Source organism: Elephas maximus, chromosome 24, assembly GCF_024166365.1.
Source record: "Elephas maximus indicus isolate mEleMax1 chromosome 24, mEleMax1 primary haplotype, whole genome shotgun sequence".
In the NCBI taxonomy this organism is placed as follows: Eukaryota; Metazoa; Chordata; class Mammalia; order Proboscidea; family Elephantidae; genus Elephas; species Elephas maximus.
In genome coordinates this window covers 24061236-24080414 of record NC_064842.1, presented here as the reverse complement: position 1 = coordinate 24080414, position 19179 = coordinate 24061236, and the positions used below count along the sequence as shown (strand labels likewise).

At 43.3% G+C, this 19179-nt stretch overlaps 1 protein-coding gene and 1 long non-coding RNA gene across 2 annotated transcripts in view; both read left to right on the top strand.

Annotated features, from left to right (window-relative positions):
- The first annotated feature begins 8504 nt into the window (after positions 1–8504).
- LOC126066708 (uncharacterized) lies at positions 8505–14573 on the top strand. Its single transcript, XR_007515231.1, has 3 exons — positions 8505–8535; positions 11067–11169; positions 14446–14573. It is a non-coding gene; the product is annotated as an uncharacterized LOC126066708 (long non-coding RNA).
- A 148-nt stretch (positions 14574–14721) lies between these two features.
- FMN2 (formin 2) overlaps positions 14722–19179 on the top strand; it is a 402560-nt gene continuing 398102 nt past the window's right edge. Inside the window, exon 1 of the mRNA XM_049867986.1 lies at positions 14722–16527. Coding sequence (XP_049723943.1) covers positions 14955–16527 — 1573 coding nt within the window. The 5' untranslated portion in view covers positions 14722–14954. The remainder of the gene's footprint in view (positions 16528–19179) is intronic.

The window sequence follows — 19179 nt, the reverse complement described above, 5'->3', positions numbered from 1 at the left end:
CTCTGATTTCTTGCAACCACAGTTTCCCTAAAACTATTTGTAAACACACTTGAAATTATTAACCACTACTGAGTACAGATTAAAAAAAAAAAAAAAAAACAGATTAGGGGATTAGAAAACAGTTAAAACTTGGGTTTGAATTTAGTTCCCAAGACTGCTTTTTTCCCTTCTTTCTTATGGTCAATATCTCTTCCAGACCAATGAAGAAGAAAGTTAAATAACTAATTCAGCACAGATTCCTTGCTAGGGACTAAGATATTTTATGTTCCCTACAGCTCCTGGAAGGAGCCCTGGTGGTACAGCGGTTGAGTGCTTGGCTGCTAACTGAAAAGTCAGCAGTTCAAGCCCACCAGCCACTCTGCAGGAGAAAGGTGTGGCAGTCTGCTTCTTGGATGTCCTCTTGAACCTTGCACCTTGAAGAAACTGGTTTCTAAAAATCATCTTTGAGTCAAACAATGGTCTTGATAAACTAGTAAAACTTTGCCTTGAGTATGTGCTCTTTTGAAGAATCCAGTCAGACTACACCTAGCCCTGGTCGTGCAGAGGTTAAGAGCTACTGCGAGCTACAGCTGCTAACCAAAAGGTCGGCAGTTCAAATTCACCAGCCGCTCCTCAGGAACCCTATGGAGTAGTTCTACTCTGTCCTATATGGTTGCTATGAGTCGGAATCAACTAGACCCAAACGGGTTTTTTTTTTTTTTTTTTTTTACAGCTATGTTTTAGGGTAAGTCAGTAATATTTTAATTGTTCTTCAAGACAAGGCTGTATAAAATCCTTCCTGACCACAAATTGTTTATCAGTTCTATTCTGGCCCTTTTTCCATGACAATGATGATAAAATGGGGTATGAGAACCTTTAGCCGTTCTCTCATCTTTGGAACATTTTTTACTTCCTAGTTGAAATGTTACCTCAATTTGCAATTGTATATTAAATAAATTTCAGTCGATTTATGTTATTGGCTTAATATGATTTTTGTCTTAATACTCTCTAACTGTCTCATCGCACCGCTACCCCAGCCCGAGACAACCCCTTGTCTATTTCCTGTCTATAAATCTGCCTATTCTGGACATTACATATAAACGGAATCATACAATATGTGACTCTTTGTGCCTGGCTTCTTTTCTTTAGGTATTTTCAAGGTTCATTCATGCTATAGCAGGTATCAGTACTCCATTCCTTTTTATTGCCAAATAGTGTTGCATTGTACAGATATACTACATTTTATTTATCTATTTACTAGAACTATTCATTTATCTTTCACACATCTGTCAGTTTGTTGTACTGTGGGGCCTTGCGTGTTGCTGCGATGCTGGAAGCTATGCCATTGGTATTCAAATACCAGCAGGATCACCCATGGTGGACAAGTTTCAGCTGAATTTCCAGACTAAGACAGACTAGCAAGAAGGACCTGGTGGTCTACTTCTGAAAAGAATTAGCCAGTGAAAACCTTATGAATAGCATGTCTGAATATGCTATTATGAATATGAATGTCTGATATTGTGCCGGAAGATGAGCCCCTCAGGTTGGAAGGTACTCAAAATTCGACTGGGGGGAAGAGTTGACTCCTCAAAGTGAGTTGACATGAATGGCTTGTAAGGAGTCAAGCTTTTGGGACCTTCATTTGCTGATGTGGCACCACTCGAAACGAGACGGAACAGCTGCAAACACACGTTAATAACCAAAATGTGGAATGTGCAAAGCATGAATCTAGGGAAATTGGGAATCGTCAAAAATGAAATGGAACACATAAACATTGATATCCTAGGCATTAGTGAGTCAAAATGAAGTGGTATTGGCCATTTTGAATTGGACAATCATATGGACTACTACGCCAGGAATGACCACTTGAAGAGGAATGGCATTGCATCCGCAGTCAAAACGAACATTTCAAAATCTATCCTGAAGTACGACGCTGTCAGTGATAGGATAATATCAATACACCTACAAGGAAGACCAGTTAATACGACTATTATTCAAATTTACGCACCAACCACTAAGGCCAAAGATGAAGAAATTGAAAATTTTTATCAGCTGCTGCAGTCTGAAATCGATGGAACATGCAATCAGGATGCATTGATAATTACTGGTGATTAGAATTCAAAAGTTGGAAACAAAGAAGGATTGGTAGTTGGAAAATATGGCCTTGGTGATAGAAATGATGCCAGAGATCACATGATAGAATTTTGCAAGACCTATGACTTCATTGCAAATTCTTCTTTTCACCAACATAAATGGTGTCTATACATGTGGACCTCACCAAATGGAATATACAGGAGTCAAATTGGCTATATCTATGGAAAGACACATTGGAAAAGCTCAATATCATCAGTCAGAACAAGGCCAGGGGCTGACTCTGGAACAGACCATCAATTGTTCCTATGTAAGTTGAAGTTAAAGCTGAAGAAAATTAGAACGAGTCCACAAGAGCCAAAGCACGAACTTAAGTATATTCCACCTTAATTTAGAGACCATCTCAAGGACAGATTTGATGCATTGAACATGAATGACCTGATGAGTTGTGGAATGACATCAAGGACGTCATTTATGAAGAAAGCAAGAGGTCGTTAAAAAGACAAGGAAGAAAGAAAAGACCTAAATGGATGTCAGAAGAGGCTCTGAAACTTGCTCTTAAACCTCGAGTAACAAAAGTGAAAGGAAGAAATGATCAAGTAAAAGAGCTAAACAGAAGATTTCGAAGGGCTGCTCAAGAAGACAAAGTATTATAAAGACATGCGCAAAGACCTGGAGGTAGAAAACCAAAAGGGAAGAACACATTCAGCATTTCTCAAGCTGAAAGAACTGAAGAAAAAGATTCAAGCCTGGAGTTGCAGTAGTGAAGGATTCTACGGGGAAAATATTAAACGATGCAGGAAGCATCAAAAGAAGATGGAAGGAATACACAGAGTCACTATACCAAAAAGAATTAGTCAATGCTCAACCCTTTCAAGGAGGTAGCATATGACCAGGAGCTGACTGTACTGAAAGAATAAGTCCCAAAGCTGCGCTGACGGCATTGATGAAAAAAAAGTCTCCAGGAATTGACAGAATACCAATTGAAATGTTTCAACAAATGGATGCAGCACTGGAAGTGTTCATTCATCTATATGAAGAAATTTGGAAAATACCTACCTGGCCAATGGACTGGAAGAGATCCATATTTATGCCTATTCCCAAGAAGGGTGATCCAGCTGAATGCAGAAATTAACGAACAATGTCATTAATATCACACGCAAGTAAAATGTTGCTGAAGATCATTCAAAAGCAGCGGCAGCAGTATAACAACAGGAAACTGCCAGAAATTCAGGCTGGAATCAGAAGAAGAAATGGAACCAGGGGTATCATTGCTGATGTCAGATGGATCCTGGCTGAAAGCAAAGACTATCAGAAAGATGTTTACCTGTGCTTTATTGCCTATGCAAAGGCATTCCACTGTGTGGATCATAACAATCATGGGTAACATTTCAAAGAGTGGGAATTCCACAACACTTAATTGTGTTCATAAGGAACCTGTACATGGATCAAAAGGCAGTCATTTGAACAGAAAAAGGGGATACTGCGTAGTTTAAAGTCAGGAAAGTTGTGTGTCAAGGTTGTATCATTTCACCATACCTATTCAATCTGTATGCTGAGCAAATAACCTGAGAAGCTGGACTACATGAAGAAGAATGAGGCATCAAGAGTGGAGGAAGACTCATTAACAACCTGTGTTATGCAAATAACACAACCTTGCTTGATGAAAATGAAGAGAACTTGAAGCACTTACTGATGAAGATCAAAGACTACAGCTTTCAGTATGGATTACACCTCAACGTGAAGAAAACAAAAATTCTCACAACTGGACCATCAAGCAACATTATGATAAACAGAAAAGACTGAAGTTCTCGAGGATTTCATTCTACTTGGATCCACAATCGACAACTATGGAAGCAGCAGTCAAGAAATCAAAAGCCACACTGCGTTGAACAAATCTGCAGAGGACCTCTTTAAAGTGTTGAAAAGCAAAGATGTCACCTTGAAGAGTAAGGTGCACCTGACCCAAGCCAAGGAGTTTTCGACTGCTTCTTATGCATGCCAGAGCTGGATGATGACTAAAGAAGACAGAAGAAGAATTGATGCTTTTGAATTGTGGTGTTGGCGAAGAATATCAAATATACCATGGACTGCCAAAAAGAATGAACAAATTTGTCTTGGAGGAAGTACAACCATAATGCTCCTCAGAAGCAAGGATGGTGAGACTACATCTCACATCCTTTGGATATGTTATCAGGAGGGATCAATCCCTGGAGAAGGACATCAGGCTTGGTAAAGTAGAGGATCAACAAAAATGAGGAAGACCTTCAACAAGATGGATTGACACAGTGGCTCTAACAATGGGCTCAAGCATAACAATGATTGTGAGGATGGTGCACAGGACTCGGCAGTGTTTTGTTCTGTTGTACATAGGGTTGCTATGAATCAGAACCAACTCAACTGCACCTAACAACATTCGTTTTTACTATGTACTAGATCATGCTCAGAAAATTTACTCTGAGGAACCTGCCAAATGTAGCCAGATCTGGGGTACCCAGGTCCTTTGTTCAGCTCCTAAATCAAGTTATATTTGGGAATTCTTTCCGAGAAGTAAAATCAAAGCTCGGCTCACTCTCAATCATTTAGTTAGGAGACCTGGGCTCACTGACTGAGAGTGTCTAGCTTCTGTAGCCTGGCACACTTCCTCAGTGCTCAGTGAATTAACAATTCTGCCTTTCTGTGTTTCAGGGTACTTTGCTATTGGTGGCCTGGAAAAATTTGGGTTATGTAACTGGCTCTTATTTCTTTCACTGAACATTTATTGAGCACATAATATATGCTAATAGTCCAGTGGTAGAATTCTACACTTCGATGTAGGACACCTGGTTCAATTCTCAGCCAAGGCATCTCGTGCACAGCCATCACTCGTCTGTCAGTGGAGGTGTGCGTGTTTCTATGATGTTGAACAGGTTTCAGTGGAGCTTTCGTACTAAGATGGACCTGGAAGAAAGGTCTGACAATCTGCTTCTGAAAATCAGTCAGTGCAAATCCTGTGGATCACAATGGTTCTATCCATACCTGATCACAGAGATGGCACAGGACCAACAAGCATTTCTTTTCAATGTGCGTGGGTCACCGTGAATTGGGGTCACTACAAATTGGGGTCACCACGAGTCAGATCTGACTTGATGGCAGCTAACAACAAATACAAAGATGTGCTAGGTTATTTTCATGCCACTGTCGAATTTAATCCTTGTAATGATCTTATAAAGTAGCTGCTACTAATTTATTTTATAGATGGTGAGATTGAACCTCAGAGAGATTAAAGAACGAACAAATCTGTCTTGGAAGAAGTACAGCCAGAATGCTCCTTAGAAGCAAGGATGGCAAAACTTCGTCTCACATACTTGGGACATGTTATCAGGAGGGGCCAGTCTCTGGAGAAGGTCATTATGTTTGGTAAAGTAGAAAAAGAAAAAAAAAAAAAAAAGAAGGCCAGTGAAAATGAGGAAGACCCTCAACAAGCTGGATTGACACAGTGGCTGCAACGATGGTCTCAAGTATAACAATTGTGAGGATGAAGCAGGACTGGGCACTGCTTTATTTAGTTGTACATGGGGTCACAATGAGTCAGAACTGACTGAATAGTGACTAACAATAACAACTCTGAGGCCAGTTCTCCCTGCGCTCTACTAAGCTACTTTGAACAAGTTGTTAGTTGCGATCACGTCCATTCTCACTCATGGCAACCCCGTGTGTGCAGAGTAGAACTGCTCCTTAGGGTTTCAAGGCTGTGAGTTTTCAGAAGTATGTCTTCGGAGGCAGCTCTGAGTGGGTTGGAATCATCAATTTTTTGGCAAGTAGTCAAGCACTTAGCTGTTTGTGTCACTCAGAGACTCCTTTTAAACAAGTAACATTAAAAAAAAAAGAAAATTAATTTATTATTGTAGTAGAATGGTTAGGGAGGACCCAATAGGTGGTTAATACAGGTCTTTTCCCAGTGGGTTATAGGAAAAAGGACAGAGGTTGGATATATATTAGAATCACGGGACAGAGAGTGTTAATGGAAGAAGTGGAGAAGAGTAACATATCTGTTTTCTTTGAAGGTGCTCCTAAGGCGACTCAATTAAGTCCTCTCCCATCCAGACCATTGCTTGGCTCTTCCCCAGCTATGTAAATAACTGTATGGATCAGCTAGCTCTTAAAAGATATTAAATAATTAATCCTCCATTCTGAATATTGAAAATAGGTGATAAATGGAAATATAAAATATTAAGAGGCTTCCCAGGACCTTTAAAAAAAAAAACGAAAGTAGCCTCATAGATTCTGAGAACTACCTACCTTATCATTTACTCTTATCCGTAAACTTCTTGGCTTCATAACCTTGATTAACATTCTTTCCTCTGACCATATGCTTTTCTTTAAACCTTGTCTTGATTGAATCTTTCTTGGCTTTCATTTCTCATTATTATAATCAGGTCCTTGGAGAGACCTTCCGTGACTATCCACTTTAAATAGGCCATTCCCTCTTAAATGTAGCACCTGTACTTAACCTCCAAATCCTTGACCACAATTTATAATTATATATTTGTTTATGGACTCATCCATTGTCTGTCTGGAGGCCCCCCTACACCCAATTCCATGAAACTGCAAGTTCCATGAGGGCAGGGAGCAAGGCTGTTTTAATCACCATTACACATCTATTTGCAAGCATAGTGCTTATTAGCACATAAAGTGCCTCATTGAATATCGTTAACAATATCAGCAATAAAACAAATAGGTCAGACTTCAAGCAATGTGCTCTAAACCGCCTTTCAAATTCCTTAAGCACTGAAGGAAGTTGCCACTTTGTGGGAGCTAAGAAAGCAAGTCTCATAGACTAGCAGGTGCTCCAGGGTAGTGCTGTGCCCTGCCCACTTGAATCAGGCCAGCTGCAGTTGCAATCCTTGGCAGCTCTCCAACCCATCATTGGCTGAGGCCCATAAAGCTATTGTCTTGATGAAGATAGGTTAGCATACCCTAAGAATTGCTCCTCAAGTCACCCCCCGAATCAACATCTCCAGAAAGTCCAAGGAAGGGACATTTTAATTTGTAAAAGAAACCACCCAATTGTTCAACAGCTATTTTATTTTAACGGCCATTTTTAAATCTCATATTTACATCTGCCTTTTTTTTTTTTTTTAAATGAAGTCCCTTTAGTGGAGGAGAGGGAGAAAAGCCTGGAAAATGTTTGTTTGGCTGGAAGCATCTAGAAAAAACACCAAGGAGCTCTAGGAATCTTCAATGTATTGTCATGGGCAAGTTTTCTTCTGTCCCCTAATCTCTGAGGGAGGAGGATTTTAAGTGTTGTGGTAGATACTGATAAAGTAATTCCTAGTCGCCATGAGTCAGAATCGACTCGAAGGCAGCAGGTTTGGTTAAGTAAGTGGGTAAAGCAATCACTTTTCCGTGGAACTCTGGTGACAGCCTCTCCCATACATTGTGAGAAAAAAGTAGTTATCAGAAGTAATATTTCCCCCTTCCCCAGTCCTGAGATCACGTAGAACTAAATGCCAACGCAGGTGAGTAGAATTAAGTCACCCAGTAGCTTTTTCCCTGCTCTTCCTAGGAAAATGAAGCTGAAGCAAAGCTCCTTGCTGAAACTACCAATTTGTGTTGCAAAATACCAGCAGCCATCTGTTTCCCTGTGAAGGGTAAAGTACCTGAGGGCAATTCCCTGGGAAGAGCTCCAGCGAGGGCTTTGAACTTCCCATGGATGCATTTCTGATAAGAAATAGCTCTTCTTAATCTCTGTGTGAAAGTGCAAAGGATTCAGGTATTTGTTTTATGCTGAGCAGACAAACCATTGCTCCTAAACCGAAACACCCATCTTCTCTCCCTCACCTTTTCTGGCCTTATTCCATATTGTGATAATTAGTCAGATTGGCTCTCACATTCTAAGAAAAAGCGCTGACACTTAGAATTCAATGTAAAAGCTTTTGTTGTTGTTGTTGTTGTTAAATAGTGAAGATTTTAGGGAGCAGTGTAGTTCAAGTCAATATTAAGATCATCTTCTGATATATGCCCAGACAAACTAACATCTATTAGGAAAAATACACGTGCGTGCCTTTTCCCCGGTGTCTTGGCTTCATGAAAATCCATGTGTTTGGCTTAATTTTTGTGCCTAGCCCTTATTGTTTCAGAGGTTAGGCAGAGAAAAGATTACTAAAACTAGAGGATTCTCTAGAATATAGGTTCCCTTCTTCTGTCCGTGTTTATACTAGAAACATCTTTCCTCCTTCTCTTCCTCTCAGGGTCCTTCCTGTTGTGTGAACTGTTTATTTTAGTGGTGGCACACTGCGTCAAGAGCAAGCACTTGCCCCATTACCAGTTGCCATCAAATCGACTCCTACTGATGGAGACCCTGTGTGTGTCAGAGTAGAACTGTGCTCCCTAGGGTTTTCAATGGCTGATTTTTTTCAAAAGTAGTAAGCCAGGACTCTCTTTTCAGGCGTCTCTGAGTGGATTTGAACCTCCAAACTTTCGGTAAGCAGCTGAGTACATTAAACATTTGCAAACAGAATGGTTAAAAAAAGATAATCCCACAATATATAAAATAAGGAATTTTATGTTCCTATGTGTTTTTTATGTGAAAACATATAGTGCTGTAGTACATGCCTATAAAACCAAAACCAAGCCTGTTGCCTTCGGGTTGATTCCGACTCATAGTGACCCTATAGGATAGAATAGAACTGCCCTGTAGGGTTTCCAAGGAGCGGCTGATGAATTCAAACTGCCAACCTTTTTGGTTAGCAGCCAAACACTTAACCACTGTGCCACCAGGGCTTCAATATATGCCAATAGATGGCTATTATTTTAAGTCCATCCAAATAAGTAAGACTGTTTTAAAAGTGAACAACACAGTTTGGCTAAGTCATTGCTGATTCTAAGCGTTTTTCATGAAGCTCTGAAAAATCTAAGACTAAGGCCGCACAGTCCAGTCCAGTAGCCACTGGCCTCACGTGACCATCAAGCAGTTGAAGTGTGGCTAGTCTCAATTGACACTTTTTAAGTGTAAAATACACATTGGATTTCAAAGACTTGGTATGACCAACAGCACGTAAAATGTCTCATGAATTTTTATTAATTTTCTTAATTGAAGTGGTAATATTTTTGAAATATAACTATATTATTAAAATTAATCTCAACTGGTTTTTGCCTTTTTATATGATAACTAAAATATTTAAGATTACCTGTGTGTCTGGCAATATACTTCCACTTGGACAGTGCTGCTCTAAGGCCATGAATTGGCTTCCTCAACCTTAATTTCTCACTGGCTCTGTCTTTAGAACCCATTTTATTGCTTCTTGGCATTGAGCAAGGTGCATAACAGGCTGAGTCACCGTCAGTGGCCTTGTATAGGTAATTCTGAATGGTTGCGACAATTCACTCATGAGTCCATAAAATCACTCCTTTTGGTTAGAAATGACAACTTTGTTTACAAGGGCATGTCTAGATATTCAACACCAGAACACGTTAGCTTTGTGAGAGATTGCCTGTGAAGTAAGAATGACACAAATGGTCTCATTTCTTGTGTTTTTTCTCAGGTACAAATAATCCAAAATCCTTTTTTTGGCTAATACATGTTGAGAGCTAAAATGTACCTACATATGTAAAGGGGAAGTTTTCTCAGAGGAAGCTAAGGAATTTTCCAGAGGTTAGGGGACATGGGCACTTACTCCATTTGTGGCAGGGAGGAACATATGCAACCTAGAGAGAAATATGCCTATGTATTTGCATGGTAACTCCCCTCATATAGAAGCATGTTTTAGTACATTTGATACTGCTTGGGGGAAAGTAGTATTTTACATTTCTCTGTGTTGTAAACATTTTATTTCCAAGTGCGGCATTGATGATAAAACGAATGATGGTGGTAAAAATGGAAAGCAACTTAACTACTTGTTTGTGGTGCAAATAATCAGCCCTGTAAAAAGAGCTCTGGAAATCCTGTCCTTGTTACCAGAAAATTTCTTCTAAGAGCTTTTCGTAATATTTTCAAGTGTGTGGGGAATTGGTATATTTATACAGATTGCATAATTTCATGAAACTACAACCATCTCAGAGAAGAGCTAATTCCCCATTTAAGATATTTGGTCCTGTAGATAACAGTGTTTAAAATCTTACTTGTCTAGTTATGTTCTGCCTTCAAGTTCTAATTCAGGTTGTTGAGCTGAGAAATATAATTTTGATTTCTTTATTCTTTCACTTATTCAACAAGCATTTACTGTCAACTCCGTGAGATGCTTCATGATAAAGCAGGGTTTCTCAGCCACAGCATTATTGACTCTTGAGGCTCGACAGTTCTTTGTTGTGGGGTCCCGCCCTATCCATTGTAGGATGTTTAACAGCATCCCTGGCCTCTACCCATAAGACCCCAGTATCATCTCCTTCCCCATTGTGATAACCAAAAATGTCTTCAGACATTGCCAAATGTCTCCTGGGGAGAAAAGTCATCCCTGGTTAGGAACACTGGTGGCACAGTGGTTAAGAGCTATGGCTGCTAACCAAAAGGTCAACAGTTTGGATCTACCAGCTGCTCTTTGGTAGCCTTGGAATAGTTCTACTCTGTCCTGTAGGGTCGCTGATAGTCGGAATCGACTCGACAGCAATGGGTTTGGTTTTGGTTTTGGTGGTTAGAAACAGTAATGATAAAGGGAGCGGACAGGTGGTAGTTGGCGGGGGCGGGGGGGGTAAGGATGAAAGAGAGTCAATAGATAATGTTTGCCTGAATGATGGAAGTGGCAGTTGGGTTGGGAAACGTGAATGGATTTAAGAGACATTTACTGTAAGAACAGACAAGTCTATGACTAGTGGGTCTTTGGGTGGCACAAACGGTTTGCACTCAACCACTAACCTATGGGTTGGCTGTTCAAACCCACCCAGCAGTGCTGTGACAGGAAGGCCTGGAAAACCGCTTCTGTAAAGATTTATAGCCAAGAAAGCCCTATAGGTAACACATGAGCTCGCCATGAATCCAAATAGCATTGTTTTTTTTTTTTTTTTTCTGTGACTGGTAGGTTGTGGAGGCTGAGGAAGAGGAAGGAGGCAGCAAAACCTCTGGTCTGAGCAACTGGAGGGACTGTGGTGTTTTTACTGAAAGCAAAAATAAAGAAGGAACAGGTAAGCAGTGGAGACATGGAGGTAGAAGCCTTCCCTAGGAAGTGGGTTCAGGTGCCTGGAGTGTAGGAGTGAAGTCAGTACTGAAAGATGGGCTTGGAGATCGACAACTTAGTGGTCGACGCCAGAGCAGAAAAACTCTTTTTTTTTAAGGGAAGACCATTCACCTGCTAAAGAAATGCAACCCAATAGTTCTGTTAAAGATTATCAAACATTTCACCAAAGTTAAACAGAGAAATTAAAAAAAAAAATGTATCAAAAGCTCTTTACCATGTTTATAGTCATTTAAGAGTGTGATGGAGGTGGAGGAGAACTAAAGAAGAGAAAAAGAAATGACATGTAATTCAGACAAAAAACCTATTGCCGTTTCCGACTCATAGCCACCCTATAGGACAGAGTAGAACTGCCGCATAGGGGTTCCAAGGTGCAGCTGATGAATTCGAACTTTCGACCTTTTGGTTAGCAGCTGAGCACTTAATCACCGTACCACTAGGGCTCCATTTCAGGCACACAGGTAGGGAAAAGAGAAGAGAGTAGAAGAAGGCATTTCAAGAAGCATCTACCTTGTCTTCAGAGCCTAGTGTCTGCCATACTACTAAGTGAAAATCCAGGTAAGAAGGAGAGTTCAGAGGAGAGTTTAAACATGCTCTCTGGGCCTTTAAGAATAGGTCAACAAGTTGCAAGACCCGTTTAAAAATGAACCATTTAGTTTAGAATCACTGTCAACCAACCATTACATGATTTTAATTTCAAAAAAAAGGCTGAGAAATTTGCACATCAACTCACTTTTTTCCTGTAACATTTTGGTAAGAAAAATTTCAAGCATAGAGAAAAGTTGAAAGAATTTTACAGTGTACGTCCATATACCCACCACCTGGATTATATAATTAACATTTCCCTATCCGTGTTTTATCATATCTACCCATTTATTAATGCATCTGATTTTTTGAACCATTTTAGAGTAAATTGCAGAGATCGGTACACTTACCCCTGCATTTTAGGAATTGGAGTTCACTAGTTGGGTAGTTGTTTACTGTTTTCCAACGTACCTTCATTTTTTTTTTTAAATCCATATCCAGTTTTCTCTGCTAGAAAATGGGTAGTATCACTTTTTTTTTTTAATATACAGTTTTTTTTTTTTTAGGGGGGAAGCTAATACTGAAAACTTTACTAACAATTACACTAGCCTAGATCATTGAAGGTAAAGGCTGGTCTTATTTGCCTATTTCTCTTCTGCTTCCAGCACCTAATATGTGGCCAGACACGAAGTAGGGACTCTAATTATTTGCTAAATGTATTTTGCAACCACAGATGTGATATTCCTTCTTGATTAAATGGAGTTAAGCTTAGGCCATGTCCCAGGCATCTTTGGGACAAACACCTACTAAGTATCAAGGAATGCTTTGGGATTATCAAAGATCTACTAAATACCAAGTAATGCTTTGGCAACATTTGTGGTTTGTCTTCATGATGCCCTCCCTCACTAGTCCCCCAAGGGATAAACTATGTAGTGTTGCTTGTTAGAAAGAATTTGGGATCTAAATCTGTAGGTTCAAGCAGTGCCTCTGCGACTATGTGACCTTTGACAAATCTCAGCCTCCCTGAGACTGCATTCATTCATTAATTAAATTGAGTTGGTAGTACTGATCTACATTAGATATCAAGGACCCCTGGTGGTGCAGCGGTTAAGCGTTTGGCTGTTAACCGAAAGGTCGGTGGTTTGAATACACCAACAGCTCTGTAGGAGAAAGATGTGGCAGAGCTTTGTAAACTGTGGCCTGCTACACAACCGTCACCTATTGTTCACATTCAAAAGATCTGAAAAAATCAACCATTCTCTCCCTCCCTCTCCCTCTCTTATTTCGCCTTCTGAGCTTCTACAGTATATTACAGAATAAAATAGGAACGGAACAAATAGTTCAGGATCAAAGATGTTTAAAGAAAGAGCAAAGATCAAGATTAAAAATACATCAATGCTCAAAGAAGCAGAAAATTCTAGTAGCTGCAGGCAAATTATGCCCTTTGAGGAGCTTAGATTCTAGAAGAAAGAAGAGAGGAGTCTGTGAAAGAGGTGAAACAAAGGCTTTTCAAGTACTCCGGGACCCCTCAGAACCTGTGATATTATCCTGGCAAAGTTATTAAAGTTGATTTCTCCAAACAGTTTACTCGAAAGGGCCACCTGCTCTTAAGTTATCTATTTTTAAGAACATAGTTTGAAAAAAAAAAAGGCTAGTAAAATGTGGCTACATAATACTTTTACTTCAAAGACTTACAGGAACTATTTTTTTCTCTTTTAAACAAAGTTGGTTAAGGAGGGAGATTTAAAAAGTGGGTTCACAACATGCAAAGGAACACCAGGCATTTGCTTTCTGCAATTATGTTGCATCATATAATATAGTTTTTCCTCTTGAGGTTACTTTAAAAATGTTAACATGCCGGATAGCTATTCATATTACCAAAGTGGTTAACAATGAATTCCTAATTTAAACACTTGTCACTCTTATTGATTAAGGCCACCATACCAATAATGTGTGAAAAATACTTTTTAAATGTAACAATGTTTTATTAGCAATTAAAATAATGACACAATTTACTATGAGGAAAAGTGTTTATGGTGATATTGAAGCCAGAATGTTAAGGAAACTCCTCTGTAGTAAACTGCTGCCAACTTATAATTTATAATGAAGCTAAGGACAAAGTTTGCCTCTAAGGGTTTTCTTGGGAAAGTGGTAGTCTACAACTCTGATTTCCTGTGTTTGTGCCAAGGGTGTTTCCTTTTTGTCTTTTTTCTTTTTATAAACGGCAACAATAGTGACATGTTTAATATTGATGAGTTTGACCTCCTGGGAGTTATAGTATATGCATCCTTTTTGAATACAAATGCTGTTTGATTTATATGGTAAACACATTGAATTTCGGAGATTAGCATTTTAATCAACTCTAATGTAGTATTTTCTACTTCCCTCAACCTTTTTCTGTCAAAAAAAGTTTGACAAACGAAGTTTTGAAAACGCAAGGTCTAAAAAAAAGGAGCACTATGTAGTAACCTCTCTTAACCCGTTTGCTCCAGCACCTGAACAGTGTTCAAGGAGATTGTTCAATTAATAAATAAACAGCAATCCATTCTTCCAACAAATATCTAATGCAGAGCTATGCTTCTGCAGGCAGATTCGTGTTTGTGTGTGTCCGTGATATTATGGCACCTATAAACTAGAATTTGGCTTCAGTATATCCTTCTTTAAATTTTTCTTCTTTTTTGTTTAACTTTTCTCGTGGCAGGTCCGAGAGCTTTGAGGTTGTGTGCATCTCCCAGCTGACGAGCCCTTCGGCCGGGGACAATGCATTCGATTCACACGGTGGAGATTAATGTCCCCAAGATAGAGGAAACCTTTTTCTCGCCCGCTTTTCCCGAGGAGCCGCGCGGAGGCGGAGGGGGCGGTGGCGCCCCGCGGGGAGCCAGGCCGGGGCCGCCTCTGCGTCGGGCGCAGCCATTGGCGGGAGGCGTCCGCGGCGCCGCGCGCTGCACTGAGCACGTTCGCGCCACGCCGGCCCCGGGCGGCAGCCGCAGCCTCAGCAGCACCGGCAGCCACGGGAGCCGCCGCGCATTATGCGAAGCGGCGGCCGCTGCAGCTGCGAACCAGGTCAGCTGGGCGCGCGTCGGCCTCCGCTCGCCAAGGCTCGCAGCGCGTCCTGACCTGCCTGGGAGCCTCCCCCAGGCCGGGCCGGGGGCTGAGGACGGCCGGCATGGCCTGACTGCCGGAGGCGCGGCGCAGCTGCGGGTCGGCAACATGGGGAACCAGGATGGGAAGCTGAAGAGGAGCGCAGGTGATGGCTCGTACGAAGGCGGCGGTGGCGCCGAGGATGCTGTTGGGCCCAGAGATGTGGAAGCCACAAAGAAGGGAAGCGGGGGCAAGAAGGCGCTGGGCAAACATGGCAAAGGGGGAGGGGGCGCCAGCGGGGAGCCCGGCAAGAAGAAGAGCAAGTCGGACTCCAGAGCCTCGGTGTTTTCCAACCTGCGAATCAGGAAGAACCTGTCCAAGGCGAAAGGCGCCGGCGGCTCCCGCGAGGATGTGCTGGACTCCCAGGCCCTGCAGACCGGGGAGCTGGACAGCGCTCACTCCCTGGCCACCAAAACCCCGGACCTCAGCCTCTCGGCTGATGAAACGGGCCTGTCGGATACCGAGTGCGCAGACCCTTTTGAGGTGACCCGTCCAGGTGGTCCTGGGCCGGCCGAGGCTGGGGTCGGGCTCCGGGCGGTCACTGAGGATTTGGAAACTGCGGCAGGGGCGCAGGATGGACAAAGGACCAGTTCGGGTTCGGACACGGACATCTATAGCTTTCACTCGGCTACCGAGCAAGAGGATTTGCTCTCAGACATCCAGCAGGCGATTCGCCTGCAGCAACAGCAGCAGCAGCAGCAGCTCCTCCAAGGCTCGGAGGAGCCTGCAGCGCCCCCCACCGCCGCCCCCCTTCAGCCTGGGGCCTTTCTGGGCCTGGACCGATTCCTGCTGGGGCCAAGCGGCGAGGCTGGGGAGGCCCCGGGCAGTCCGGACACAGAGCAGGCTCTGTCCGCGCTCTCCGACCTGCCCGAGAGCCTGGCCGCGGAGCCCCGGGTGCCCGAGCACCCGCCGCCCCCCAGCGGCTGCCTCGACTCGGAGGCCCCCTCCCTCCCGGCGGCCCAGCAGGCGGCCGCGGACTCGCCCTCGTCCACTGCCTTCCCGTTTCCCGAGACCCGGCCGGGGGAGGGCGCGGCCGAAGCCCCGGTGCTGGGGGCCGGGGACACGGATGAGGAAGGGGAGGAGGATGCCTTTGAGGATGCCCCCCGAGGCTCTCCGGGGGAGGACTGGGGCCAGGGGCCCGGGGAGGCCCCGCAGAGGCTGGGAGGAGAGCCCGAGGAGGAGGCGGCAGGGCCCGGAGCGCCCGCGGCTGCCTCCCTCCCAGGCAGCCCCTCGCCGAGCCCGCGCTGCTTCAAGCCCTACCCGCTCATCACCCCCTGCTACATCAAGACCACCACCCGGCAGCTCAGCTCGCCCAATCACTCTCCGTCGCAGTCCCCCAACCAGAGCCCCAGGATCAAGAGGCGGCTGGAGTCCTCCCTGAGCCGAAAGCCTACATCGGCTCTCGTCTCCGCGGCCGCCCCGGCCAAGAAGCACCGGGCCGACGGCGGCCTCGGGGGCGGCCTCAGCCGCTCGGCCGACTGGACGGAGGAGCTGGGCGCCCGCGAGCCCAGAGTGGGAGGCTCTGCGGACCTGCTGGAGCGCCGGGCGGCCGCCGACGACGTCAGCCGGGTTTCCCCCGCGGTGGCCGGCAAGTCGGCTGGGGCGCAGGCGGCCGCGGATGGCTTCCAGAACGTGTTCACAGGTGAGCGCGCCACGCCGCCTCGGCCTCCAGGTCGCCGGTCGCCTGCCAATCAGCGACCTTCCCCTGTCACCCGCCCGCCTCGGGCTCTGAAAGGCTTGTAGCATATCATTTCTTCGTTGGGACTCCTCACCTGCTCAGTGAAGTACCTTGGGCATACTTGTTGGTTTTATACATTCTTACAAGGTCTTGAAGGGAACACGTCAGTCGTGTCTGTCCAAAGCCATCACTAGAAAGGGATGGTCTCTGCCCATTTCTCTAGAGTATCTGCTGTTCTGTATGTCCAGGGCCGCCCCAAGCAGATAAAACCCTTTATTTCCTTGTTATCTAAGCCATTATTCTCTTTCCTCCCTATATCCCTACAGTCTTATAAAGAACAAAATTGCTCATGGTCCTTTAACAAGGTTCAGTGTTGGAGAAACATAATTCTAGTAGTATCCAAAGGCGATCGCTGACGACTGTGATAGATAAATGTATGTGCATATGTAGTGTCTATCACGCTGCAGTCTGGTATGACTACTTAGTTGCTCACCCCTATTTGGTGTTGTAAGCAAATTTGATTCATGCTACTAGAAAGCTAATAAATAATGGAATGGAATATTAGGGATACTTTTCATTTGGTTTCATGCCCCACTTAGTCAGAATGTTGCTTGGAGATAGTTACAAGGTGAGGCCAAGAGCTCACGTGATCCAACTGGTCCTTCTCCTTAGCTTTTGCTATGGACTCTCCCACAGGTCACCACAAAGCACAACTCAAGGGTCAGTTTATTGTACTGAATGTTAAGTTTATCCTTCCTTTATAGATTTTTAGGGCCCAAGGCCATAAGAGCCCACTGATAAAGTGGCAGTTTGTTTCACGTTTGCTTAAAAGTTCTATCCTTAACTATTGAATGAGATATTGAGTGTAAGAATGTAATGAGTAGGGAGAAAATGGGAATTTATTTAAGTACTGTGTCTGGCTCATGGTAGGTTTGTGATAAATTGAAAGTCTTATGTTCTGTTTGATAGTTTCATATATAAAACTACTTAGATGAAGGTTTTCAATGAATACTACTTATTAGCTAAATATTGTTTATGTTATAGTAGCTATTTTTATTGACTGCATTTTCATCTGTGGGCTATCTTATTTTGCATTTATAAACTCTTCTATTTTTAGGAGTGTTGTTGCTGTTGTGTTGGTCCCCTTGTACAGCAGAAGTAAACTGTCTAGTCCTGCACCATCCCCATGATTGGTTGTGTTGTGATCCATAGCTTTTCATGGGCTGGTATTTCAGAAGGCCTTTCTGCCCTGGTGGTGTAGTGGTTAAGAGCTCATCTGCTAACTGAAAGGTCAGCAGTTTGAATGCACCAGCCTCTCCTTGGAAACTCTCTGGGGCAGTTTTACTCTGCTGGAAACACTGGTGGTGTAGTGGTTAAGTGCTACAGCTGCTAACCAAGAGGTCAGCAGTTTGAATCCACCAGGCGCTCCTCGGAAACTCTATGGGGCAGTTCTACTCGGTCCTATGGGGTCGCTGTAAGTCAGAATCAACTCCATGGAGTGGGTTCGGCTTCGGGTTTTATAGGGTTGCTATGAGTTGGAATTGACTTGATGGCAGTGGGTGTGGTTTTCTTCCTCTTCTGTCTTAATCTGGAGGCTCCACTGAAACCTGTTCAGCATCACAGCAATATGCAAGCCTCCACTGACAGATGGGCGGTGGCTGTGCGTGACGTGCATTGGCCAGGAATCAAACACGGGCTCCCTTCATAGAAGGTGAGAATCCTACCACTGAACCACTTCTGCCCCCATAGTTTAGAGCTGCCTGTTCTGTTCATTTCACATGCTCTCTTTTTCCCCACTCCTACACTGGGTTTTTTCTACCCTTAACTTCTTCAGGGCATAGGTTAAGTTAGAAAGAACCTTAGGTACATTGCAAAAAAAATGAAAGACCGTTTTTGATGGAAGAAGATTGCAAAGTTCTTGAGGAGATTTTGGTGAATTTAACGTTGGTGAGAAATCATGTATTTTCTCTTTAGGTAAACGATCATTTTCATGTTATTTTTTTCTTAAAAAAATGGAAAAAACTTACTGTAATTAAGACTGTCATTCATTTATATTAATGATTGCTTTCCTAGTAGCATAAAACATTGGAAGTTTATTCATTTATTTAAAAAATATTTATTTCTATGTATGTCTGTATATTGACTTGACGGCACTCGGTATCTATCTATGTATATAAGGAGCCCCGGTGGTACAGTGGTTAAGCACTTGGCTGCTAACTGAAAGGTTGGTAATTTGAACCCATCAGCCACTCTGCAGGAGAAAGATGTGCCAGTCTGCTTCCATAAAGCATACGGCCTTGGAAACCCCATGGGGCAGTTCTACTCTGTCCTATGGGGTCGCTGAGTCCGAATCGACTCCACGGCAGTGGATTTTGTCTATATATGTATGTATATGTAATAGCTGGGTTGTGCTACCCAATATGCTAGATACAGAAATCATTAAATCATGGTTTAGTCTTTCCCAGCTCACTGACTAACAGGGATACGTGAGGTCATTACAGCATGCCAGAATGCATACAGATCCACAGGACAGTGCAGTGGGGGCATCAGGGACCCAGTGACCTATCTCCGTGGCAAGAGCAGAGAGAACAGTACGTGATAGAGGGGGATGGTTAG